The sequence below is a fragment of the Agelaius phoeniceus genome, chromosome 3 (genome assembly GCF_051311805.1).
Source record: "Agelaius phoeniceus isolate bAgePho1 chromosome 3, bAgePho1.hap1, whole genome shotgun sequence".
In the NCBI taxonomy this organism is placed as follows: Eukaryota; Metazoa; Chordata; class Aves; order Passeriformes; family Icteridae; genus Agelaius; species Agelaius phoeniceus.
Genome location: NC_135267.1, coordinates 116,183,626 through 116,210,331, shown reverse-complemented (window position 1 = coordinate 116,210,331; position 26,706 = coordinate 116,183,626). Strand labels below are relative to the sequence as shown.

The following is a 26,706-nucleotide window of genomic DNA, read 5'->3' as shown; positions in this document are numbered from 1 at the left end:
GCACTTGTGTCTCAGGCTCCCAGCTCCTGCTTCCGAGCGCTGCAGAGCCCCCTGGCAGTTCAAGAACGGCTGGACCCACACGTGCTTTTTGGCTCTGGGGGATATGGCAGGTGTCTGATCTTTCTTCCACTGATTTTCTTGCTAGTGCTTCTCTAACCTGGTCTGTCCAGTAGCAAAAGCCAGGTTCACCCTGCATGGGTCAGTCCTAGATCTGGTACCACTGGTAGCTCTCAGTGGAATCAGTTCTCCTTGCCCAGATGCACATTCTCTAAAGCCATGTGTGTAACAGGTCCTTTTGAACTGTCTTTACCTGTTTTCTGTTCTGCCTGAATAAATGAGTGCTTATTGAAGAGTATATTTGACACAATTCAAAGACTTCCATTTTACTACAGCCCTCTCTAGAAGCCTGACTTTATTATCCTACTTCAGGATTTGTGTTTGATGCCTAGACTATTGCTGAATAGGAAAGGGAGCCACAACTCATTTATCTTCCATTAAAGGAAACCTCATCAGTGTAAAAAAAAACCCCATGTCATATTTGCAGCCCAGAAGTCTAGACAGCTGGCTGCTGGTCCTAAAACCACTTGCTAGTTGTTAACGTCGTGGGCTGGATTGTTAACTGGTTTGAATCAGCATAGTTATGCAGGCTTTGTGGAGCAATGCCAATTTATACCTGTCAAAGATCTGGTCCCACAAGCAAGGAAATAGATTCATGAGTCTAACCACAATTATTGAGGCATAAATATTATAGTGGAATTAACTTAATGGGGTCACGCTGGATTTGTTTTGGTATAACTGCTATTAAAATGTGGCCCAGAATGAATCACTGCCGGTAGGAAATCAGATGGCAATCGAGAGGTTAATTTAATGTCTGTTTCCACAGATCTTCCCTATTCCAGCGTTCTGTGCTGTACTAAAGGCTTTAGGGAAGACAGTTTGTTGGCATATCCTGCCATGAACCTACGCAAATTCATGCCTACAAGAGATAATGTCTTTTGTCTTCCATTTAGAGAGGCCCTTCAAGGTCAGAGTTTGAACATCTTTTGACAGTTTAGTGCAATATTATTTGAATAAGCTGCACCTATATGTTTATGTATGGTATATGATATATACCTAAGAGAATTGATGCTGTCTGGAGGCAGAATACACATCAGAGGTATGTTTCATTGTTATTTCCTTCATTTTTCCCCCTCTGGAAAATGCTCAACTCTTTTTGTATTTTGATGTCTGAGAACATCACTTTCATTGCAAGGTAGGGACCATAAATCTTCTTCCAGATCTCACAGCAAACAAATGGTCTGTCTTAAGGCACAAACGAATAGATTTTTACCTGTATCATTATACTTGTGAATTACTCCTGTAAGGTAATTGAGGGAACATAAGCTAGTCCTGTTAGTTTTATCACAGCATTGTGGCCATTTGCCAGTGGGTCTTTGCCAGGATCTCCTGTACCATCCTGGCAATTCCCCATCCTGTGACTGATCTAGGGAAGTGGCTGGGGCAGGGAAGCTGTAGCAAGGGCATCTCTCAGCTGCTCCTGTGGTGTCTTCAGCAAAAAAAACTGCAAAAGCATCTTACCAAGGGCATTGGTAGCAAGACCAGCACAGAGCAAGTGTGGTGTTGCTTCACCTTTGCATCCTCGTCTGTAATTTGTAACAAATATTCCTTCACTGATGTCCAGGATACTGGGGCCTGTGCTTGAATGTCAGCTAATGCCTGTGGAGGCTGGAACTTGCTCCTTTGCCTGGAGTATTGTGCAGCAAGCAATTTCCCCCAAGGGCAATTTTAATTAGGAAAAAAAGGAAGAAAACACAAAGGACATCTTAAGAACACATAGCAATCATAATTGCATACAAGAGGGTTTAATTTGAGACTCAGCTGATGAACTATTTCCAATGCCAGGCTGTCATCCCATTTTCCATGAAGGAGAATCGTACTGGAGCATGGACGGTGGGACAGCCTTTTCAGAGATCTGAGCTCTGACCTAGCTGTGCTCTGAGAGGCACTGCTGGGCACAGGCACCCCTGGAACAAAGCTGGAGGGGAGAGCTGCGAGCCCACGTGGAGCTCTGCTAAAAATAACAGGAGACAAAGGCACAACCTGCTTTGTGGGGGTTCATCTGTCCTTTGTTCTGTGCTACAATTTCAGCATAATTAATACCATCTTGCCTGGGAAAACTGCAGTAGTTGTTAGTCCCCTTTTATTTTGCTAATTAGCCATAACATACAAAACTGCCAAACCCACAACTCCTGCAAAAGCAGTGGAGGTCAGCTTGCATGTGTGCCAGTGCTTTTGTTTGTGGGATTGCCCATTTATTTCCAAGTTTTATGTCCTTTATAAGCTTGATCTGGAGTAAGATCTGCTAGGTAGATTAATCTGCTCCCCATGTTCCCCAGCATTGCTGTTTGTGCATTCATGGTGCAAGGAGAAAATTCCAATTGCACTGACATTTTCTATGTCTCTTATCAAAGTTGTGGCCATTCCTCCGTCTTGTCTTGGATGAAAAATTACTGTGCTGCTGCTGTTGTTATTGGAAAAGTTTTTCCCCTGCACCTCATTTGGAATACAAGAGCAAAATTCTTCTGTAATAAACTGCATGAGGACATCATCACACAAACAATGTTCTTGAAGGTCCAAATCTTTAACCCTGCTATGATGTCCAGTGATGGGAGTTTCCTAAGGATGAACAGAGTTAACAGCCTGGAACATTTTCTGTGTTAGCACTTCAGGTTTACCTTCATATCTTCACTTTGTACTATTAGTTTCATTTCTACTGTTTGCTTTTAGCCCAAATACATCCAGATATTAACATTTTTCTAAGTTAGCATGTTAAAGAGGCAGAGGAATTCCCATTGCTCAATAATCCTTTGCAGCATTTATTTTTCCATGTAAAATACAAGTATTTTAGTTTAAAGGGTTATATACATATTTATATTTATATCATTAATTAAGGGAGCTTGACTCAAGGCCAGATTAAAAAACTGTAAGCATTATGGATGCACATGTGGTCTGGGAATGACTTTCTTAGTGATGGGAAAAAACCCAGCAAGGAAAATCTAAACTCCTGGCTCCTTCCTGTGGGCTCCCTGGGAAGAGCTGTGTTCAACTGGTTTGGGTGACAGTACCTGACCCAAAAAATGGTAACTCTTGATTGTAGAGGGGCTCCCTACTCAGGTTCCCATTCTTCAGAGGGCACTGGAGGAGTCTCGAGCTTTTATGGGAGTGCATTCTCTGTGAGACAGGGAGCTCTCGTGAAGCTCCAGATCTCTGTGGCTTATGACAGACTCTGTAACCTGCTGTGCAGCCAGCTGTGCTAAACCTTTGGGCAAGAGCAGCTGTCCAGGCTGGTTTTGGTGTACAAATACCTGGCATTGGGAAATTACCTTGGCTTACTGCCTTTAGGATCCCAGAGACTTCTGCTCACTGATACCAGAAAATCCGTTCTGCTTTGCACTATTTGGGTTGAATTGGCTCAGAAAGGTTTTTCCATGTAAGGTCTGTTTAACTTCAAAACAAGCAATTTTGTAAGGAAACCTAGAAATAGAGCTTCCAGCAAGTGCAGAGATTAGATCTTCTGCCTGCCGCCCACTGCAAAGATCAATGTCATGTTTTCTGTATATTTAACACCTAATAATCTTAAGTGACTTGTGCAGTCAGCTGCAAAGAGATCACATGGCAGTGTTAGCAAATGATTTCCCTAATCTGATAATCTGCTGAGACCTGCGTGAGCTGCACACATTGCACTAATTACAGAGGGTTCAAAGTCATCATTAGTGTATTTTGCCCAGTAGTGTAAGTCCTTTATGACTAAAATGAAATAAAAAAAATTAGCAATTATTACACCTACATATGGTTAAATGGAGAAAACTTAATTAAACATTTAGCATAGTACAAGGTTACAATATTTTCAGGGTTGGTAACATTATTTGGCTGTTTTCCTTGAGAAACCCACACTGTATAGTCATAAGCTAAATTTACTGAACCACTTAAGGCATGACCATAACCAATTTAAAGAGGCTCCAAGACCTGAGTCTTTGCTGGAGGTATTGACTAACTGCATCTGTGACTGTACAACAAGCATTGCAGGCTTCACTCTCAATAAGGGTTTAATACTGAGCTCCCTGGACTCCAGAGAGTTGAGTGTGTCCAGTCTCAGCTCTTTGGCTCACTCACATTGTCCTTGTCATGGCTACAGAGTGAATCACTCAGAAAACTTCTGAATACAGGGGTTAACAATAGTAGAATTCCAAAATAATAATTTAAAAACCCAGAAAATTCAGGATTAAAACAAAAAAAAACTCCCTAGCAGTCTGTGGAAATAGAGCAGTTAAGGAACAGAAACATATGTAGTAGCCACTAAAGTTTCTGGTATTCTGCCTGTGAATTACATTGCAAGACGCACCTGGGTATTAACATACTTTCTTTGACAATATTTGTGATTTATTACAACCATATAATCCACTGCTGAAACAAAACACATTATTTAGACAGTTGCCATATCTGTTTCAACATAAGTAATTTCTGGTTTTCTGTATTTGGTGATAGTTTTTCTACTGCCATTATTTTTTGAAGACAACAAAATGTTCTCTGTGATATTTTTCTTGTCAAGACAAATCGATCTGACAAAATTTGGTTAAATTTTCTTTCCCTAAATGGGGTATATGGAAGGAAAGCAATGAGACATACATAAAAAAAGCAAATAGAAGAAAAGACTTTCCATTTAGGTCCTGTTATTACTTTTACTTTTCATTCATTATAGTGTCAGAGAGGCAGGGACATTAAAACTGGAAAGGTCCTGTTGTGTTCTGCAGTCCATTTCCTAAGGATTCTGTACCCTGGCTTATTATCATTGTCCAGGTTTGATGAGTAACGCAGCATTGCCTCTGCAGAAAACATTTCCTAATAATAATTTTGTGTCCTGCCACATAGTAAATAATAACAAGGGCCTTTGGGGGGCTGGTCTGACAGAGAGTAGCAGAAATTTCTGCTCTGTTGATTTATTGGAGACACCATTTTCCTGGGGCTGTGGGTCTATGGAAAATGAAGACTTATTAGTTTTATTGAGAGGGAGAGAAGGCTAACTTTTCTTTGTAATATTATGAAGGGAAAAAATGTAATTTCCTGGAATGTATTGAATATATCAGGCTCTGTCTTTGTCATTGTCATCCGCAGACAGGTAGTGTAAGTCTGAAACCTCCTATATGGACACTTGTAATGAGCTGATTGTGGAATACCTTTTAATGTTTAAATTCTGTCATTCCCACTGCCTCACTACTGTACTAAAAGCAACTGAATCTTACACAAACTAAACCCATTTACCTTCTCTTGGGATGCAATTGTTGCATGTCTTTCACTTGTGATTTAAGTAGGAAAATTACTTAGCACCTGCATAAATAATGCTGGATTTTACACTTATAGAGGCAAATCTTCTCGTCACGTAGCTGGATCTTGACCCAAAGCTTGCTGAAATCAAATGGTGATTTGGTTGAGTTCAGCCTGCAGCTCTCTTTGACATTAATGGGAAGCAGATCAAAAGAAGTACAGACTTTTAGGCAGCTGTTATACATTTTTCTCTGCTGGAGAACAAAGCTAAAGGCAAAGAGGTTTTGGGGTTCTCATGCACAACCACACGCATTTTCTGTCCCTCATTTCCAGGGTTGCACACAGTCAGTACAGCACTTTGAGAAGGGTTATACTTCCTTACTGAAGCAATCTGAACTTACCTCCTTGCTCATCCAACATAACCAAAGTCCTGATACCAGCATCTTTACTCTACATCCCAATAGTGGTAGCAAGGTAAGGAGAGAGAGGGGGAGAAGAGAGAGAGAGAGAAAGAGAGATCAGTGAGGGAACACTCAGCCCTTGGTATGGGACATAGGAAGACACAAGAAAAACAGTGAAAGGAATGGTAAGGGGCTGATGGCACAGTCCAAAGGCCTTATGTGCCTGGACACTGTGTGAGGAGCTAGGTACTCTCCATTGTACCATCAGTCCTTCTGGATTCACTGGCATACCGAACTTCTGCAGAAAGCACAAAGCCATGGACCTTGAGATTAAAACAACCACTTTACACAAGAGTAATCTCTAAAAAGAGAAGGCTCATCTCCAAGTCCACTGAAGCAGGAGAGGGGAGGATGAGGGTGTTGATATTGTAGGTGGATGTGAATCTCACAGGAGAAATTCCCAGGGAAAACAGGTATGACACAAACATGTTTGGGAAGGTGGCACAGTGGTTTGTGCACAGCTCTTGCTGCTGACAGAAGTCAGAAAGCTTACCTACTTAGGAAATCCAGTTTAAAGCAGGCTAATATTTAATAGGATTAAGCCATATTTTTTGGCTCAGTGATCTAATAGATATGGGTTTGAGCCAAGTTTTAATTCAGTCTACAGACACCTTTAGCATTAATGGACTTTGAATTGAGCTTGAAGGTAGGATTTTCAAAACACCTACACACTGAATCTGCCTCTGCTCCCAGAGCTTAGTGGGAATCTTACCACTGCCTTTGCTGGGTACAGGGTTGGAGCAAAGCTGAGCCATTCACAGCTCCCACCTCCCTAAGCCAGGGGTAGGGCACCTCTCACAAGTACAATTTTTATTATGTGTTATCATCACTCTGGGATGTGATCAGGTGTCTCTGCTTCCTGGGTGCTGTGGTACTCAGCTATATCACACATCAAATTATCTCCTTTTTAATTACAAAGGGGAAACCAGCTCTGTTGTGCTTGGAGCAGTGATAACATCTGTGAATAATTAATGGCTTGAATGATCTCCTGACTGTTGCATGTCAATAACAGATGAAGTAAGTCCTCTGTGGCCTGACAGCTTGACAGCAGAGCTACCTGGACATGTGCAGCAGTAATTTACTTGTTGCTGTGAACAGAAAGTGATCCATGCTCCTGTGAAACAGATAAAGGGGGTGGTGGTGTCAATTTTGCAGAGGGCAGGGAGATGCCCACAGTTGCACAGCTACATCAGGAACAGAAAACTAAACTCCTGACTGACCCTCTTGCTTTTCACCACTCCTGGAGGCAAATCAAGGACCTCATGTTATCCTACCTGCCAGCTGCCCTTCTCACTGCTCATCAGTTTTTGTGGGTGCAGTGAAGAGTCTGTGGCCATGAGCTGCCCTGCCCACGCTCACAGGGCACTCCCAGGCTCCCACAGCCCACGCTGGCCCAGCCACAAGCCCAGCCCTGCCACGCTCAGGGCTGTTTGCTGGTGCTTCTGTGCTGTGCCTCCAGAGGATCCTGCTCGGCTCAAGAGGGACACGAGGTACCTCTTGTTGTGCTCTTCTCTGCCTCTCCCTGCACCCCCATTCATGTCTGCAATGTCTACATCACTGCAGAAACTGGGGAAAGCATCAGATGTGTGCAGGCTGGTTGGCTGTCTCTTTGTAAAATGTCCCTGTGTGAGTTGTCAGATGGACAGAAAAGGCCTCCTGCTTTCCCCCAGGTCTGCTGCACCCTGCTGCCCTCGGGTCAGCCATCTACCAGGAACCCACTGCTGCTCTCTCTCCCTTCAAGTTCACTGCATTTACTTGAATCCCAGCCAGCTTTCATTTTTGCAGCCTTTAGAAACTTAGGGTGCGAGGCTCATCTTAGGTTTGCCAGTTTAGAATAAAGAAACCACCTTTAATTAGCTAATGTTTTCTGTGGGGCACTAAGCACCCTGTGTCTGCTAAGCACAGCCTGTACAATAGTTTTTTATTGGATCTTTTTATACTCTTGGTAACCAGGGAATTTTCCCCCCCTAGATTCGTATGTATTTTAACAAACATGGAAACTCATGCAAACACAAGAAGGCTGCTTGGGTCCTGAGTTACCTTGTGTTTCAGTAAATAGAGTGCAGTCTGACATGGGACCCTTCCAAATATTGAGCTCCAAAACTTTTTGCTGAATCAAACATAGTTGGGCTGAGAAATATCTACTGCTCTTCAACCCTCTGACCTTATTTTGCTGCTGTGTTTAACATCTAAGCAAACCACCTTTATAGAGCTAAGATGTCCAGTGACCTGAACAAGATATGTGCTGGGAGATGAGCTCAGCAACTAGACCCTATGGTTTATATTTCATATCAAATCCTTACACAGAGCAAAAGAGGTGAAATTTTCTGTTCTTTACCTGACCATCAATGCCATTTAATTTTATCAGGCAACACTGTATCTCTTACAAACAGCCTGCCACAGCATTAACACAAATGTGAAAATATTAAAGGGTGTGCAATGAATAAACTTGTCTGCGTCTGTGGTCTAATCCAAAGCATATTGAAGCTAATAAAGAGGTGGTGACTGAAAAGGATGAGATGTGATTCAGACATCAAGTGACAATCTCCTTCTGTTCCAAATTTCTATTAAGCATTAATTTACAGCTTTCCTCCAAAAAGAATTAAATGTGTAAAATCAGTCAAAAAATAAATCATGTTTGTGCATTTAAAATAGGTCCAGACTTTTCTAAAAGCTCAGTATTTCCATTATGGCTGGTATCTTAGATAACACAAACCCAAACCTCTCTGTAAGACAGAACTATTCCAAAAATGTGTTCATCATCCAGATGTCTGAGCAGGAGAGAAGCACTCTGTGTCTGATCCCCAGTGACAACAGACTGAGGCATCTCTGGAAAGTACAAGACCTCAGTTAAAGAAATAGAGGGGGAGAAATGTGTCCAACAAGAGTGTTTGGGGGGCACACACAGGCATGTTGGCATTTCCTGCACTGGCAGTGCCACAGAAACACCCCTGGGTCTCAGTGGAGCAGGTGCCACCTGGGCTGGCTGTAGGGAGTGTGGAACAGGAGGTGATGAAAGCTCTGCTGTCAAGTGCCAGTCCAGAAGGACAGGTTTCACAGCCTCTGCCTCTGAGTCCTTGGTTACAGACTCACATCACCATGGGCCCAGTGGCTGTGCTTGGCTCTGGCTGCTCCTGAGGGCTCAGGAAGGATTCCCACACACATCCAGTGCTCCCCAATATCAGTGATAGCCTGTGTGGGAAGCCATGAATTCATAGAACTAGCGGGGTCCATCATGTTACAAAATTGTGTGTTCAATTCCCACCTTGGTCAGGATTAGAGTATTTCTTCCCTCCTGTGCAGTGGAGGAATCTCTTCAGACCCTCCAGTCCTTGTAGAGGCAATCCTGTATTATTTTAGCAAAACAACGGTTCTCAAAAAAGTGAAATGCTTAGGGTAGATCAGGCCAGAGAGATGAAAAATGCATCTTTCACAGGACCCTAGAAAGTTCAGAGCACATGCCATTTTCATCCAGCTCTTTAATCTGTAGCACCTATCTCTTTTGATAATAACTTCTGAGTCTCCTTGTCTTCTCATTGCACTTGAGAGGAGAATTTGGACTGCTGGATTTTGCCATGGCACAGCCAACCTCTCACATTCTTGTCCTTTATAAGAAAATGGCACAGCAAGAATTGCTAATGTTGAGGAATTAAACTTGCAGCCCTGGAGTTCCTCTGTTTATCCATAATGCAGGTATTCTGCAGATGGTAAAATATATAATATATAAAATAATTTTGCACATGAGATGACCCTTCAGGGCAGGAGGCCAACACTTCCAACTTAAAAATATATCACATTAGGTGAAACAGACCCCATACATTTCAGGCAAGTTTATGTCCTTCAATCTTTCAGCCCAGCTCTAATGCTTGAATAAAAGCAAATGAACAAGCAGTACTGGTTTGGATTCTGCATCATTTATATGAAGCACATATGCCCAGGTTCTCCATTTGGCCACTGGCAAAGCTATTAATCAAAGAACCAGAATATATTATTTTAAACCTTTGGGCTTAATACAACTCATAGATACTTTAGTCTGGCAGTGCTTCAGTGAAGCCTGGTTAACAGCATTACTGGGAACCCTTTTGGAGGCTTTAATAGACATTATCCTTAGTCTTCTATAATAGCTTTTTAAAAATTTTTGGTTGCTTTTGCTTTGGGTTTTTGTTTGTTTGTTTGTTTGTTTGGGATTTTTTGTGAGGGTTTCACTCAAAGCATGTCAGCAACAAAATGTTCACTAAAATTTGCCTAGCACTTTGGAGGGGAATTGCATTGCTGTATCATTTCTTGTTATTGCTGTTACAGAACTTAATTTCCCAAGATGGAAATAAAAGTGGGAAGACAATTGGAATGACTTCTCAAAGGGCTCATCAGTCCCTCCAGAAACACAGTGTGTTGGGTCCTATCCTACCAAAGGCAGCTACTCAAATTTTGGTTTAGCCTGAGTGAAGATTTTCCTAATGCTGTAAGGGGATGATGTATCAGATCGAGAATCCAAACTCTGGAAATCACTTTCCCTTCATTTCAGGAGGTATCCTGAAAGACACATATACACTCTCAGTTGTGTGAAGAACACATAAACTTCCACTTCAATGAAGAATTTTGCTTTAATCCAGAATTAGAGAGTTTGTTTTGAATAAATTAATACAGACAATTATGTACCAGGACAGGCTGACATTGCTAGCAGTTCCCACAGACACTAAAGAGAACTGTCAACACCCTAAAGACAAAAATGTGGTCAAAGAAACATTTTTTAGTCATCCGTAGCAATGAATTTGCTCAGCCCCTGCTCCAGGTTCCCTGTCACGCTGTTAACGCTCCGATGTCTCCCTGATTAAAGAGGTACACACTGCTGCTCTGCCTGGTAAAGCACATCCCAGCCCACGTGAATCTGCTCTCCCTCTGGCCAACACACTGGAGGAAGAGAGGCCAGAATTAGGGATCACATTCCCTCGTGCCAGATATGTGCAATTACACTGGTTAAAACACTTTTCTGAGGAGAACACTTCCAATAGTTCAGTACTTCCAATAGGTCTAATGATATCAAAGGTGAATTTCAAATCAGCTTTGACAAGGTTTGGGCCAAACTCTGAATTAATAGAGCACTTTTTGTTCTGTTTTTTTCAGACTAAGAAGCATTTGGCTGTGATAATAAATGTCAGGGTACACTCACAGCTGGTAAATTGGCATTCTGTGTGTTCAGTATCCTGCGTAGGGCAGCACCAGTTATCAAACATTTATAGCTCAGCATTTCACCTTTGATACTTCACTCACACCTCACATGACAGAAGATACTCCTGTCTGGATTTAAATGTACAAAACAGCCCTTTTGTCTGTACATTCCTAAGTGCTTTCTTCTGAGCTTTTACCACTACGGCTCGTGTTATTTTTTCCTTGCTGCTTCATAGCTACAAAACATCCTTTTTTCCCTATACTACTGCAACTGATTTTCCTTAAAGGCCATGATGGTGGCACTGGGAGATGGGAGCAAAATTCCAGCTTTTCTCCCTGTGTATGATATTCTGCATTGCATAATGTTGCCTCAGAGAAAAAAAGCTTGAACATAAAAAGAAGGTCAGCTACAAACTGTATTTAGTCTCACTTGTTCTGCCTCACTTCATTTTTATTTTATGTTTTGGCCCAAACATTGCAGAGCATCATCATAAAATACAGGTATTTATAGCACTGAGTGGCTCAAAAGAGCACTGGTCAGTGCAGATTAACTGCACTGCCTGGACACAATGGGCACCATGGAGCAAACTGGGTTTTGGAATCTGCCATTCCAGTACGGAGCTGCCTTGGGGCAAAGCTGTGGCTGCTTTTGTAACACTTCTTGCCTCCCTTCTTGTGCCAGGCCTGGAAAAATCAGCTTCTTGCAAAGCTGGCTAATAAAACCAAGAAACAATGACATCCTTGGTTTTCCTTGCCCATGTTCCTGGGGAACAGCATCAGGGCTTAGTCTCTAAACTCGGAATAGTCTTCTGGGGCAAGCAGGGCTATGACCTGCAATTAGGTCTTCCATGGCTCTGGGGCTTCCTTGAATAGACAGCACTCTCCTGTCTCTAGGATGGAGTCCAGTCAGCCTGTTTAATCCATACAAATGTACACAGTAATAACGCTTAAACATGGAGGCATCCTTTTCCTAAGAAAGGAAGAACAGATCTGCTGTATCAAGAGAACAGAGTAAAAAGAATTCTTTCTCGTATTTTCTATCTCTGTCTACTAGACAGGTTCTGCTAAGTGAGGAAGTCTAATTGGATTTTGGGGGATTATTGAATCAGAGCAGTGCAAGTTCAATTTCAAATACTCTCACCATTTGTCTTTTTGGAATAAAATCTCTCACTCCCTAAATGCTGCATTTTTTTTTTAAAGTACCTAGGAAAAGGGATTGGAATAATCAACCAGCTGTTTAGGCCACAGAAGAATTTTAAAGGTCTCCTGTAGTCACTTTAGTGAAAATAATATTCAGCTCATTTTAGAAGAACTCCCTTGACTACTCAGTGCTAGTTTTAGCAGCTTCTCTATTTGGACAGGAAGATATTGTGGCATCTGAATAAACGCCAGGTCCAGAGACGCCGAGCTCTTCCAAAGAGTGCTATAAATTCATTGGTAAATTCAGCAGTCCCAGTTCTCCTCCCACTTTGCCATTTGCTGTGATTTAGTACTGAAATTCCAGTGGCATTCACAATATGCTGGTTCAATATGTTAGGAAGACTCAGGCAGCGCACAGGCCGCACAGATACGGCTCAGGAGAGGCAGGGCTGATATTTACTGATGGCTTGGCCCCGAGCAAATCACTTCCCTTTCCTGCCTCTCCTTCCCACTCATCATCTGCCTTGTCTATTTAGATCCCAGGCATTTTGGGGCAGCAGGCTCTCCTGCCTTGTGCTGTGGGGGTACTCATATGAGCCTCTCTTCCTTGTTGTTGAGTAGATTTCAGCAGGAGCTGCATCCAGCACAGAACTGACGTCAGTGGTGGTTAGGAATGGCATGTCCAGGGAACTGAGCAGCAAAGAGGGACAGATTGCTCGTGAGACAAGAGAGTGTTTGGGCTGCAAGGGGCCCTGATCTAAAGTGTTTGTGGAGGAGAAGCGATGCTGACTATGCTCAGTGACCCATCTGTCTGTCTGTACGTGGAAATTTAATTTTGTCTCCGCTGGACTCCATTGATCTTCACAGTGGTGATTGATTTCAGGGCCATAAAGCCTACGGCTGGGGTTGTTCTTGTTCCTGAACCAGACCTGATGTAATTTTCTTCCCGTTGTCTCTGCTGGAGACTCCTCTGGTTGTCAGGAGTACTGGGACTGTCAGTGCTGATGACCCTGATTAAAAATGTCACCAGCTCCAGCACCAGGGCTTGCATGGTGTCTGAAAATAATATGTCCTGTCAGGCAGCAGCAAAGTTTTCCATCACCTGATAGCTGAACACTCTAAACTAAACTGAGTTGAGATTTCCCAACTTTTAAACCCCTTTATTGTGGAGAGGGTGAAATATGGCCTGAGTGAATTGGTTTTTTCCCTCCAGGCAGGTATTAGCTGTGAGGACCAAGCCAGGATCCCCTTCCTTAGCACCATGGGAAATCAGAGAACTGCAAAGTGGTCAATCTAGAACATCTCATGAGTGAGCCTTGAAATCCTGATAAATATTTGAGAGATACACAAAGAAATAGCATTTAAATGCTGTGCTGACCAATGTTCTATAAATAACTGCAAGTGTTTATGGAGAGGCAAGTATTTAAAGCAGACTGGGAAAATGGATCAAGGGCCCTTCTCACCTCCCCTCTTGCAGTGTTATGCCAAGGACGTGAGAGTGGTCCGGGCACAAGGCTCCCAGAGCTCTGCAGCAAACTGAGCCACTTGTCCCTGACTCTAGGTCACCTTCAGAGGCTGTTTCCTTCATTTATCTCCAGAATCCTGTCTCAGTGCATCTTCAGGTATGACCAAACCGGTGCCTTGGAAACCAGGGAACAATGTCTTGCACAGCCCTAGTGAGGGGTAGGGATGAGCAGGGACAGTGGCACGTAAAGCCATGGCCAGGCCCTAGCAGTGTGAATTTAAACAAAGCCACTTCCAGTGTCAGGCTCTCCATCACTTCTGCTCACAATGGAAGTGAAATGAAATGCAAGTCCTTACCTCTTCAACAAGCTGCAGCATTCGACGGGTGCTCTCAAGGGACTGAAAAAAAATAGGAAAAACCACTGAGATTCGGCAAGTTACGCTTTCCAACGCTAATGTGCAGGCTCATGCTGACAGGATGTTTTTCCTGCACTCTTTCCCTCCCCTCCAGATCAGGCCATCAGCAGGGCACTGGTGATGTCTCCATCTCCAGCTCTGAGGATGGCTAATGCAGCACACCTCGAGGCAGCTGCAGTCTCCCCTTGTCTCCCCTTGCTCACACGCTGTGGCGGTGCTGCTCGGAACCACAGGTGTTCCACTTTAAAAATAAAGCCTGTGGTTTTAAGCTATGACTCTTCAGAAACCTAATTGGTGACTTCTAACATTTAATAGGTTTGACAAATCGAAGGAATCCTCAGAAAATATTAAATTGCTGCCTTTTGCTCTGAGGACAGCCAAATTGATGCACAATCTAATACCTAAACCAAACTCATGATCAATAAATTCCCTAATCTGGACTGAGCACAACATTAAATTTTACCCCAGCTCATTTAATTTCCAATTTTGCTTTCAGTGTAAAGCTGATGGAAAAGAGCTCTAGAAATCCTTTGTGGGATCAGCTCCTATTTCTGGCTGTGTGTTTCACACCAAGCCCAGCCCCAAGTTCCCAGTTTAGCTACTGGTCTCACTTCATCAGCGAGCTGGTCGGCACGCCGCTGCATCTCTTCCAACTCATTGCGCATATCCGCGTCTTCCGCCATTTTAGCTGTGGGGGTGTTTGGGGACGCTGCGGATCAGGATTTGCACTCAGCTGCTTTGTGAGCCTGGAAGACAGCGAAAGGAAGAGAAGCAGTGCAGTTAGGAGCCGTGCTTAAACATCAGTCCCACAAAAGCACTTTTATTACATCCCTGCCCTCGCCCCAAGTCTCATTTGGGATAGTAATTCCTATGTAGAGAGCAAATCCTTCCTTTTTTCTTAGCCTTTCAAATGCAATTCATACAGAAGCTGGACACACAGGAGATGCTATTTGCTGCCAGAAACAATCTTGAAACCCATTCATTCTTCTCTAGAATTGAAAGGCTTAATGTGAAGAAGGTCAAGGTCAAGGCTCTGCCCCTCACGTCCTATGTTTCAGCTGCATTGCTTGGAGGGCTGGATGCTCAGCTAACACATTTGTAATTAAATTAATGACTATGAAACTTTGCGTATTTTCATTGGCTAATGACTTATCCACCATGCTATAGCTCAGACTATCAAATAATATTTACAGCTAGACTGGGAGACGTCTACATGGGAGAACCCTTCATTTTGGGGGAAGTGACAGTAGGACCTAACTGGTATTTTCAACTTCTCCACAAAGTGGGTCAGATTCTGATCTTTGTTATCCCTCTTGATACAGAAGGACACCCCTGAGCTGGTCCTAACCAGAGGTCAGGATGCAGCCCATTAATCCTCAATTTGGTAGGGTTTCTTTTTTGTTACAAATTCAAGCTAGCTCTGATTAGTGAGCATGACTTGATTAAGAAAGGCGGGCCCTCCTACCATCTGTCAGGTCTTTATAACAACAACACCGGCTTATTTCTTTGCTTGATTCAAGCATGGCACATTGCAAATTACTGCTCACTGAATGTTAGATTTGTTCATTACAGGAAAACCTAATTGCAGGTGCAGAGGAGGTGGGGAAGTTGTGGGAGACTGCAAGTAAACAGCCATAAAGCAGATGCCATCATGCTCAATTACAGAAAGAGGACAAAAGCAGCCCCTTTCAGCAAAGCTGCTCTAAAGAAGGCAGGATCCCGGGGGCTGTTTTCTGTCCTGTCTTTGCGATAAATGCAGCCTTTATGAAACAAGATAAGTCAGGGCAGAGCTTGGCTCTAAAATTTTAGTAATAACATCTCTGTTAAAATAGAAGTTGCTACGTATTGGAGATTAAACCATCCCTCTCTTTGATGGTGCTCTCCATAAGGACATCAGGAGTATGAGCAGGTATAGCTGGGTGGCAGGGATATTTCCTGGATCACACCCTGTTTGCTTAGAAAGGTGTAAGGAAAGCAGACAGCTCCTTGCATTTCCTCTGCAGCTTCAGCAACAGATCTGCTGTTTTTCTTATCTGAGAGGGAATATGTGACCTTCATGCCTTCACATTAGCTGTGCCCTCACTCGTGGTTGCTTTTCCTCTTTGAAGCTACAGCAGGAAGAAATCTATCTTGAGGAGTCAGCCCTGCAGCTATTGGCACGATATTCTACTTTCATCACTGCGCACATCGCCACATCCTTGTCAGAGGGAGGCTGGCATTTTGTGATGGGTCACACCATGTGTAGGAGCCTAAATATCTGCTGGAGAAGGAGGCCACCTGGTCCTGCCAGCTGCATGGTCACAGCAGTGTGAAGGACCAAGCTTAGGCAACTCATCTGCAAGCCCAGCTGTGCAAAGGCAGAGCTTAATTTCATGGCTAATACTCAGGCTGGTATAGGACACTCCAAGGATGCTCACAAAGAGCAGGAAATGAGCTTTACAAAAACATGGTGCACTTGGATATTTAGGAGGAAAAGATAAACCGGGAACTGGTCTCTTCTGGAAGGGCATGTGAAGGTGTGGGGATACTCTCAAGGCCACCCCAACCTTCCCACCCTGCTGCTGTGCTGGTGGTGCTCTTCACAGCACTCAGCTCCAGAAAAACACTGCTCCTGGCCAGCAAATGGAGCATGCTCAGCTGGAATAAAAAGAAGTTATTTTGGTAAAGAACCATGCTCCAAACTCCTGTCCTACTTGGCTGGGTCTAGCACTGGTCACTGCTTCACAAATTGTGGTTTTTTCCCAGACTGAGGCATAACCCAGAGCTGAAATATTTCTGGCATAGCCTCTGTACCAGAACACCAAGACTAAGTCTGTGGACCTAGTTTTTGAGCATCTGGTTAAAATATTCTCCTCTGCCTGGACCCCTCGCTACACTTGTGCTGGCAGAGGAGGAGCACCGAGCTTGAGCCTAAATCAGGACAATTTGTTTAGGGCTTTGGGACTGATCTAACTGTAAATACATATAGATGTTGATGGGCAGGAAAGTGGTTCTGCTCTGTGTCTGTTGGTATCATCTCACTAGCTGTAAAGTGGGAGGTGATGCATCAGTGAGAGGGTGGGATGCTAGCAGGGAATTTGGTTCATTTTCTAGTCATATCCAGTGTGAGCTGAATAATTACAGACCTGTAAGTGAGTGGAGGTGACATGAGGGCTTCTACTGACAACAGCAATTTATTTATTGACTATCGGTCAGTCTCTGCAGATAAAAAAAAAATCACAGCAAATTCCATTCTCAGGTAGATTCCAGCCTGATTTTGATGTTTTCTTTACCTTTTTTTTTTTTTTTTTTTTTTTTTTTTGATCATGAGCCAGTGGTGGTAATGGGTGGTGCAAAGAAAAAAGGAAACAAACGTGGAGAGACTTTTACAGAAGCACAGAATGGTTTGGGTTGGAAAGGGCCTTAAGGATCATTTCATTCCAGCCCCCTGCCATGGACAGGGACACCTTTCACTAAACCAGGTTGCTCAGAGTTCCATCCAACCAGGCCCCGAACACTTCCAGGGATGGGGCATCCACAGCTTCTCTGGACAACCTGTTCCAGTGACTCAGCATCCTCAGAGTCAAGAATTTCTTCCTAACATTTAATCTAAACCTACTCCCTGTCAGTTTGAAGCCATTGTCCCTTGTCCTGTCACTCCATGCTCTTGTGGGGTTGTTTTAGGTACCCTTCTTGGTTTGTTAGAGCCATCAGTTGGCATCTTAGTGACAGCCGTGTCTTATTTTGCATCAAGCTAAAAAAAGTGTCAGAGCTTGTAAGCAGAGAGATGTTGTGCAGCAAGTGATCGAACTTGACAGGTTTATTGAGATTGTTTGGTATTTGTGAAGCACTTAGCATGGATTGAGAAATAGCAAAAAGCATTCTTCCAGACAAGGCATTTTACATCAAGTTTTAGTCATAAACAGAAGTGCCCCGCAGCTGTGCTGATTCAACTTTATTTAATAGAAAACTGTGCCCAAGAATCAATAAAGGTTACTGATTTGCACACAGTGTGATAAACTACATATATTTTGTAGATGGCAGGGAATGAGTTTAAATTTTTTTTCAGATTTTGCAATTTATAATGTGGAATAGGACAGATTAGAGATAGGATTTTCCTTGAAAACTCCTGTTTAGGCTGAAATGCCATTCCAGTGTAATGAATTTCCAACAACAGACCCTGTTATCAATAAAAATCCTGGTGAGAGAAGAATTATGTTTTAAAAGGAATTATTGCTCTGAAGTACAAATTAACAGTTCTCCCTCTATAGTGTTTCTTAGGAGCACCTATAAAAACCTTTTATTTAAAACTCCTAATGTTTTAAAACATTGAAAATTAACAATTTCAGGAATGGTCAAGGAAAGTTAAACCATGATGAATTTGCTCTTACTGATACTAGACAGACTTTCAAAAGCATAAGGTCTGGCTCAGGCCCACTGAAACCTGCACTTGTTTAAGCAGAACCGAAACAGGCCTAAGATAATATCAAGGACTTAGGGTAATAAATTCCTTGCAGAATTTATATTTTTGTTACTAGTTGATATTTTGCATTCTGTTCTCATTGAAGTTAATTTGAACCAAGTATCAAAATCCTACAATTACCTGGGGAATCGCTAATATAACTGGAAAAAACTCTCCAAAGTGTACTCTGTACTTTTAACTTAAACTACATTTTATTTTATCTACGGTCCCTGCAGAGATGACAAATCAGAAAACCAAAGTAGGAATGTAATACGTTAAGCACTTTCAATCTAAAAATTTGATTAAAAAAAAAAAAGGTTGCTACAGAAGTTACAGACCCTACATTCACTCAATTTGTGTTTGTACTTTTGGTAATTGCTTATACAAATTCAGCCTCAAAATTTAATGTGGACCTTGGCTTTTCCATTTCGGAAAAGGAAATCCTCTGGGTTCACACACAAACATCCCCGGTGCCCTTTGAAAAGGAGAAAAAAGCCCAAACACTGCTACAAAATACGGTGTACAGCATGTTCCAGGCTGTGCTCTGTGTCTGCTACACAATGCAAGCAACTGCAGGCACTTGGGTCATTCACATCCAACTCCCTGCCGACAGTCCCGTCCCTTATGCCAGTGCTCATACAGAAGCACCACAGAAATGTTAGAGAGAAATACAGACTGGCTAATGGGAAGGCACTGCCTATTATACTTTGAATTCTGCAGCTGCTGTTTCAGTAGTGCCAAGATGCAGTAAAGAATCCTTTAGCAAGAACATTATATAATCTGTATGGAGTAATACTGAAGGCTCAGAGAGACCTACGTCTGTCCCCAGAGGAAGAGAGATACAGCGACTGACCTTTGAAAGCAAATATTTGCTTCACAGTGATATAAACACTTCAATGCAATAAATACAGGAAAATGAAAATGCTGTAATTTACTGGGGTGAAGGCAACACAGCAATAAAATGTTCTTTTTTTAAGCACTCTCTCTGTTATTAAAGGACACATCTACTCTTCCCATAGATATTTGTAGCCAGAAGATGACTGCATTGGCGTATTTTACTAAAAAAGTCAGCGTTGGTCAATCCCACTCCTTCTGCCTCTTTCTTGTAGTTTTAAAAGCATTACCATGGTGGTGTGGTGCTTATAGAACCACAGAAAACCTGAGGAGAGACTTTGAATCAAGTGTCTCAGGATGGATGTTGGGCCATTTAAAGGTGGAATTTGGGTTGCTGCTACTGTCTGGCTGTTGGTAGAAGAAGAAGAAACACTGTCAAAGGGGGAGATGAAGGGGGTCATCCTTGCTCTCCAGTGTTTTCTTTCATTCAGCTTCCCAAGTGCCATCCAAAGGGCGTTCAGCCTCTATGGGGTCAGGCACAAAACAGCTCTGGGGATACGTGGGATCCTCTTGTCACAGGGCACGTCCTTTATCCTGCTGGACCTCCTCAACAGCTACCATTGCCCAGGGAGCTCTCTACAGCTGCCCTGGCCAGTGCATTGGCCATGTCTTCCACCACCTTCACAAGCCTTCCCTACAGGGGCTTCTGGCAGCTGGGTTAGAGGAAATGCTCTGGCATTAACCCCAAAGCCCAGGAACGGCCTGGTAACACCAGCAAGGAATGAAAGGACATGAAAAGTGTGAACCTGCTGCAAAGGCATGCTTAGAACCATTCCCTGTGTGTGTTACTGACACCAGCAGGCTCCCCCTGAAGCTGTGCTGAGGATGGAGTGTTGGAAGGCAGATCCCCACAGAAAGCCAGGAGAGTCACGTGTGTGCTGCCCACAGCCGGTGTGACAGGCAACAGCTGGTGAGAAATTGAGGGGAGCTGGGAATGGAGATTTTATAGGTTGTGGGCTCTCAGCAACGGCCCTCCCAAGCTCCAGCTTCTCTGACTTCTGTCATCTCCATCTTCTTTGACACAGAGCTTACCACAATTAATACTGTCTGTATCTAAACATGGCCTGCCTTTGCTCTTACTGTATTTTAACTGATCTGAAAGCACTTGGAGAGGAAATGAGATAATTTTGTAAAGAAAAATCCTATTTAAACATTTTACACCGTGGCATAAAATGTAACAATGAAAAATTAGTTGGAATTTTAATTTAGATTTAATTTCTAAATAGATTTGAAAGAAAGTCTTGAAGGAAGTCTGTTGTTCAATTCTCCAGCACCTATTGCATAGATCCAATTTATTCACAAGATTTTCAGCAAAGTTCTCATTTCCAAAGAAACACCTTTTTAACATTTGTGGTAGAGATTAAACCAAAAAGCTGGAGCAGTGTTTCTGTAGGGTCTGTCAGCCTTTACCTAAGGCACAGACACCTCATCTTTCTCCTGCTGCAGTCCCACAGCATTTTGCTTCAAGCCTTTGGGCCCACTTCCACAGCCCAGGCTGACAAGGTATAGGGATAATAACCAATTTCACTCCAAATTCTTGCTTGATATTCAACAAAGAGTAATGCCTACCAATAAGGGCTTGTCAGACAGTGACTTAGGACAAGACAGGCACTGAGATGTTGCAAATATGAATTCAGGAGAGGCAATTAAAAAAAACCAGGTAATTTCTAGTTTGTTCCTGTCTTCCTGCATCACCTTTGGCAGCTCATTTCACTCCCAGGGCTTGCTTGCCCTGCCTGAAGGCAGATCCCTGGAGCTGTGTGAGGTGCTGCAGGTGTTGGGTTTCCTGCTGCTGGCTCCATCCATCAGCACTGTGCAGGTGTCCTGGGTACCCTCTGATGGGACTGCTTCTCCACATCTAACAACTGAATCTGTCTCCCATCTTCACAACGCAGATAAAATCCTTCTCTTCCTTCCTATCTTGCCCTTGTTTTGTCCTACTTAAATTGCAGGTGTCCCAGGGCATGGACCAGCCCCTTGCCTGGGCTCCAGGACACCTGGGGCTTTGGGATAAATGCTGTTGATTGTGCTGCCATTGTGGCACCCCTGCCAGCCCCCCAGTCCAAGGCAGGTGGGTGCTGTCCTGTCAGCTGGCAGACAACACGGCTGCTCCCCAGGCTCCTCCAACACCCACCTGCTGCTCCACCAGCTCCCAACCACAAAAACACAAGCACCGTGCAAGAGACAGCCATTTTGTAACAATGTCACCTCAGAGTAATAGAAACTTGACTTTCTATCCATTTTACTTCACTGCTAAAAGAAAACAAACCTCTCGATGTGTTATCTCTTTGCAGTCATTTTTGCACCTATATACCCACACATTTTTCCTTTCTTTTTTTTTTTTTTCTTTGCTTTCCCACAGAAACAGCAAAACATCCAAGGCAAAAATGTTTGTTCTGTTCATCTGGCAGAGCAAGCAGGCAGAGAGGTGCAGGGTGAAGAAAGAAACCTTCTTAGGGGGAGTGGGCACCACATCTACTGGCTGCACAGAGCAGAGACCTGAACAGAACAGGCTGCTGTGAATCCAATTCCCTGTTATTGCAGCTCCCTGTCTCATGTAGCATCATTTATAATTTAACAAGCTATGTCCTATGAATCACTAAGCTTATTGTGTTCCCACTAGTTCTGAGTCCACATCCTCACTTCTCCAGTACCTGGAAAACATTTTACTTCTAGCACAAATTGATTCCCAGCTAGGAAACAGCAGCTTGTTCCTGTGCTAGTGTTGTCCTGTGGCTTAAATATTTTCTCTTCTTCCCTGCTCTCTCCTTCTCTCTCTCTGAGGTACAGAAACAGGACTTGTAACGTTTCCCAGAATTCTTATGATGTGAAAGATGAGATCTGTTAGTCCTTTCCTGGTAGGCAGACTGTTTGTCATCCTACCAGCTCTTGGTTTTGCCAGTTCCATTTGAATTAGTCTTCTCTGGGAAAGGGTGGCTGGCAATTCACAGGGTGTTTTTAATGAGGGTATGGGCTTTGCTGAAAGGGCTTAGTGCTTCCCTGTCTTTCCAGGAGATACCTGCTCCAAAATATCCTACAACCTCACTTGCCATTGGCATAGCTGCATCTTGATGGCTCAGAACAAGAAATCCAGGTATTAGTAGAGAGGATTAAAGAAAACATCTTGACTTGTGAAAAGCTGTTTGCATTCTGAGGCCAGAATCTTGGAGAAAAAACTAAAGGCAGCTTCCTAGCTGGAGGATGAGATTTCTTACTGTGTCATGATTTCCAGGAGAATTCAAAACCTAAATCCATTCAGGTGTTCAGAATATTTACTGGCCATCACTGCAGCAACAATGAACAGTCAGCCTCTCTTCCATTTGATTCCAACCTGGCTTTCTTTATACTGCTCCTAAGCCACTAAATCTGATTAATGGCCAATTTTAGAAGCTAGTGGTGAAAGTCACGCCCCGTTTCAAGTTGGAGGAAGTGTCACCACTGCCATTAGTGGGGTCAAAGTTGCAGGTGGAGCTATGAGCCAGTGACAGTGGTTCTGGGAGAGGCCAGCAGTGTGGGGAGGGGCAGCTGTGAGTGTGGAAACACCAAACAGAAAAGTGCTTGCCATCTTAAATACTTTTCTGCTATATTTTCCTGGGGCTCTAACTTGCTCCCTTCTGTTTCTCTGAGATGGAGTAGAAATATAAAATGGAAGTATTGCAAAACATTTAATGAGGGATTCAAGGCACAGCAAGGAATAAGAAAGCTGCATGGCTAATTTTCCTGGGGCATTCCAACCAGGCTCCATGAGGCCTGCTCCATTTGCTGTTTGTAGAAAGAAACTGCTCCCTCTGCAGTCTTCTCAAGAGTGCCAGAGCTCCTGGTCCAGCCTCCACTCCATATATACATCCAAACCTCTTCCAGACCTCCTGGTTCAGGTTAGCCATCACCCCTCAGCATTCCAGACCATAATGAGCCGTGGGTGAAGAGCCTCCTTCTGTGCCTCACAAACCAAGAGGAGCCCCAGTGGCAACAGAGAAAGGGAGCTGAGCTTCTGCAAGAGAGCATTAAATAGTAGTTGTTCACAAGACCTTGCTCCACATTGCCTCAACCTTTCCTACGTCTTCTCTGCCTCTGCAAAGTCAGCGCAAAACGTCAGAAGAGTTCCACGCTCTTGTATTACACACAGATCAAATCAATGGCAGCAAATGCAAACCAGCAGAGCTCATCCTCAAATTTCTCATCATGATCCAAGAAGGCAGCCTGACAACTGAGGAAAGACATTTTTAGGCTACATGCATGATGAAAAGGAAACCCACAAATTGAAGAAGGATTTTTTTAGGCTAAATGGATGATAGAAAGGAAACTCGCAAACTGGAGAAAGAATTTTTTTTAGGCTAAATGGATGATGAAAAGGAAACCCACAAACTGCAAAAAGGTATTTTTAGGCTAAATGGATGATAGAAAGGAAACCCACAAGTATTACAGTAAGAAAAGGGAGCACATTTGCGTTGGCCTGTCACAAAGCAGAGCTAATTTCTGCCACAGTCTTTGTAAGTCTGCAAGTCAGGAGAAAATTTTGTGGTAACTTTGATTTGAAAGTGATTTTTTAAAAGTTAAATTGAACATAATAATGAATAACTTCACAGCTAAAACAGACATGAAGTTCTTCATTTGTATGTTAAAAAATTGGTGCTATCCCATCTTCACTAGTCCTGATACTGGCAGGACTGGATGAAACAATCTGTGAGTTTAAGTAGCACATTTACAGGCTTAGTGTGGAATGGCTGCTGATTGTGACAGAAGGCAAAAATGTGGAAAAGATTGGCAGTGACACAGTTAACCTCATCAGCATCAATGTTGCCAAAGCTTTGATTTCAAAGTGATAGACAGGAATAAGGTGTTCCCCTGATGGTTTGTTTGTTACGGGCTGTCAGCACACTCAGCTGGCATTTCACTTCTTTCTGCATGGTTTGCAGTTTGCAAGATTTCTCTGCAGCCAGGACTCACACCTACCCCTGCCCCTGAGCTGTGTAACACCAGTAAGAGCCTTCAACAGAAATGAAAAAAATTCAATTAATGCAGCTCTTGCTAAATATAAACATGTTAATAGGCGAGTAAAATACACTGTGATCGTGAGGGCATCGGGAATGTAAATAGACAACATTTCCCCTCTTGACATATATTTGTGGTAAACAAAGCTATTCATTATGTTTATAATACTCATCCTTCCATTTCTGCCTGGTGGTAAAAGCATTTCAAGCAGTGGGCTGATATATTTTTAGCAGAAATCTTCTTTAACTAAGTCGTCAGAGTCAAATCAGCAGCTGACAAAATATAAGCATTATGAAACTGGGCTGATGATGTTATTTGTAGAATTGGATTTTTAACAGAAGGATGATTTTTTTTCAGCTATGAGGGGCAGCAAAAAGAGATATTTAAGAAATTATCTCATTGTCTTGAGATTCTTGGTTATCACTGATTATTCATGTTCTGTCTACCCAGCCATCTGCTTGTTCTATCATACAGCATCTGAAGCAGGTAGCAAGAAGGAAGGGAACTTCCCAGCTTGGGCTGTTTTCCTTGTGCATGCAGCCATCTGTGGCGAGGGCACTGCCATGTCAAGATGCAGCACCATCAGAAAATAGCAAAGGCACAAGAGGTTGCAGGCCTGAGTCAAAGCCCATCACCTTGAGGAGCTGCTCTCCAAATGAGTCTCCTTCACCTCCCCACTATGGCCAGTGGGTTTTCTCTGGGGCAAAGGAGCTTTAAAAATGAACAAGCAAAACAAAAAGAAAAAGGCTGACCTTTCTGAGGGTGCCCTGAGTATCTCCCAAGGATATCTCATGCTTTGCCATGGTCTTGGCTCAGGGCTCACTTTCTGCCACTTCCTACCCCCGGCTCCTCTCTCCTCTACTTTGTGTCGTGGTCTCTGCAAGGAACTTAAAATATGGATGCAGGATTTAAAGCTGAAGGAGAGTTCATGAACTTTGAAAAGCTTACTTCCTTTCAAGAAAAAAAAGAAATAGCTACAGCCATGTTATAAAAAGAAAGGACCCTTCTTAGTTTGTAACTCCCCTCCTTCTCTGTTTGTACACAGGTGACACACAGATAGACGTGTGAGTACATAAAATGCAGCAGGAACAATTTAAGGACACAGCAGAGTATCTTTTTTTAAAGGCAGTTTATGTAACAAAAAGGGCTGGGAACCCAATTTTAAACCACTAAACCTTCTACAAGTTTAAATTTTATTATTTCAAGGCTCTTTTACAGAGTCACAATAACAAAAATTCCTGCTGCTATTAAACAGCTCATCTCCCTGAAGGGAAGCTGGATCCTTGACCAGTTCAGACCCATTCCCAAAATTCTGCAGTGCTGCAAATGCTGTTCAGAGAAGGAGAAGATCTGGCTGCTTCCTTCACTGGGCACAACTGGAAGATTAAATGGGAAAGTCCTTGGGTCATATCCACCATTCTCTACTGGTGGATACTTGTATCAAAACCTATAAATTGGGAACAACCCGGTAAGGTGGATACAGTGGATGCTTACAATGCACTTAGAGTTGTACAAGTCAGATATTGAAAGCATTGACATTTCTGGGCTAAGTAACAAGCTATATTAGCCACAGGAATGCATAACAGCAGCCCACAGGTATGCAAAACTTATTCACCTGTTTCCAAAGGCCACTGTTGCTTTCTGATTCACACCTACAACTAATTCCTGGCTGCTAGTCATTTTCCAGGAATCAGCAATACAAATTTGAAGGAGGCTGATTAGAAACCTCTCTTTTTTCAGAAGTCGATTTCAGCTTTCACAGGATGATGAGAAAAACCCCAGTGCACTCCTCATGGAAGATTACCCAGACTTGCAGGCAAGGATTTAGCTGTACTAATACAAGAGCACAACTTCTACTCTTTTTTTTTTCTTTCTCCTTTCTTTTTTTATTGACCAATCAATTCAACAACAGGCTTGATAGTGCCTCAAGGGCATCGCTTTCAACCACGTGATCAGCAGATTAACAGAGAGGCTGCAAAATCCTTTCCGCTCAAACTGTTTTAACAGAGGATCAAAATCTTTCTCTCTGCGTGGGGATTTTTATTTAGCTAGTTCTTTTTATTGAGTTTGCACATGTTTGTGAAGGAATTAAGGCCTGCAAGGGCATGCAAGATGGTCTGGTTTGGCTGCTAACCTTTTCCTTTCAGTTTTTGTTTGGGAGTAGAAAGTTTTCCAGTTCCTTAAGGGAATGTTGTCCCTTCCCCGGTCCTATACTTGCACCATTAACTGTCATCAACCCACAGATGCTGGCACTGAAAGAATGGAATTGAAAACATTTTTAATGTTTTCATTAAAACATTAAAATGCCTCCCTTTTCCCTGCTGGAGTTCTTGTTCTCACTAAGGCGGATGGATATGTTGAAACAGGCTGAGATACAATCTGCAGGGGAAAGGTTTGGGAAATTCA

At 43.0% G+C, this 26,706-nt stretch overlaps 1 protein-coding gene across 2 annotated transcripts in view; it reads right to left on the bottom strand.

Annotated features, from left to right (window-relative positions):
- Positions 1–26,706, bottom strand: part of SNAP25 (synaptosome associated protein 25) — a 60,544-nt gene that overhangs the window by 14,254 nt on the left and 19,584 nt on the right. For both annotated transcript variants that reach the window (XM_054629776.2, XM_054629774.2), the window contains exons 2-4: positions 14,585–14,719; positions 13,914–13,955; positions 5,724–5,772 (exon numbers count right to left, since the gene is read on the bottom strand). In XM_054629776.2, the coding sequence (XP_054485751.1) occupies positions 5,724–5,772; positions 13,914–13,955; positions 14,585–14,656 (163 nt within the window). In that variant the 5' untranslated portion in view covers positions 14,657–14,719. The remainder of the gene's footprint in view (positions 1–5,723; positions 5,773–13,913; positions 13,956–14,584; positions 14,720–26,706) is intronic.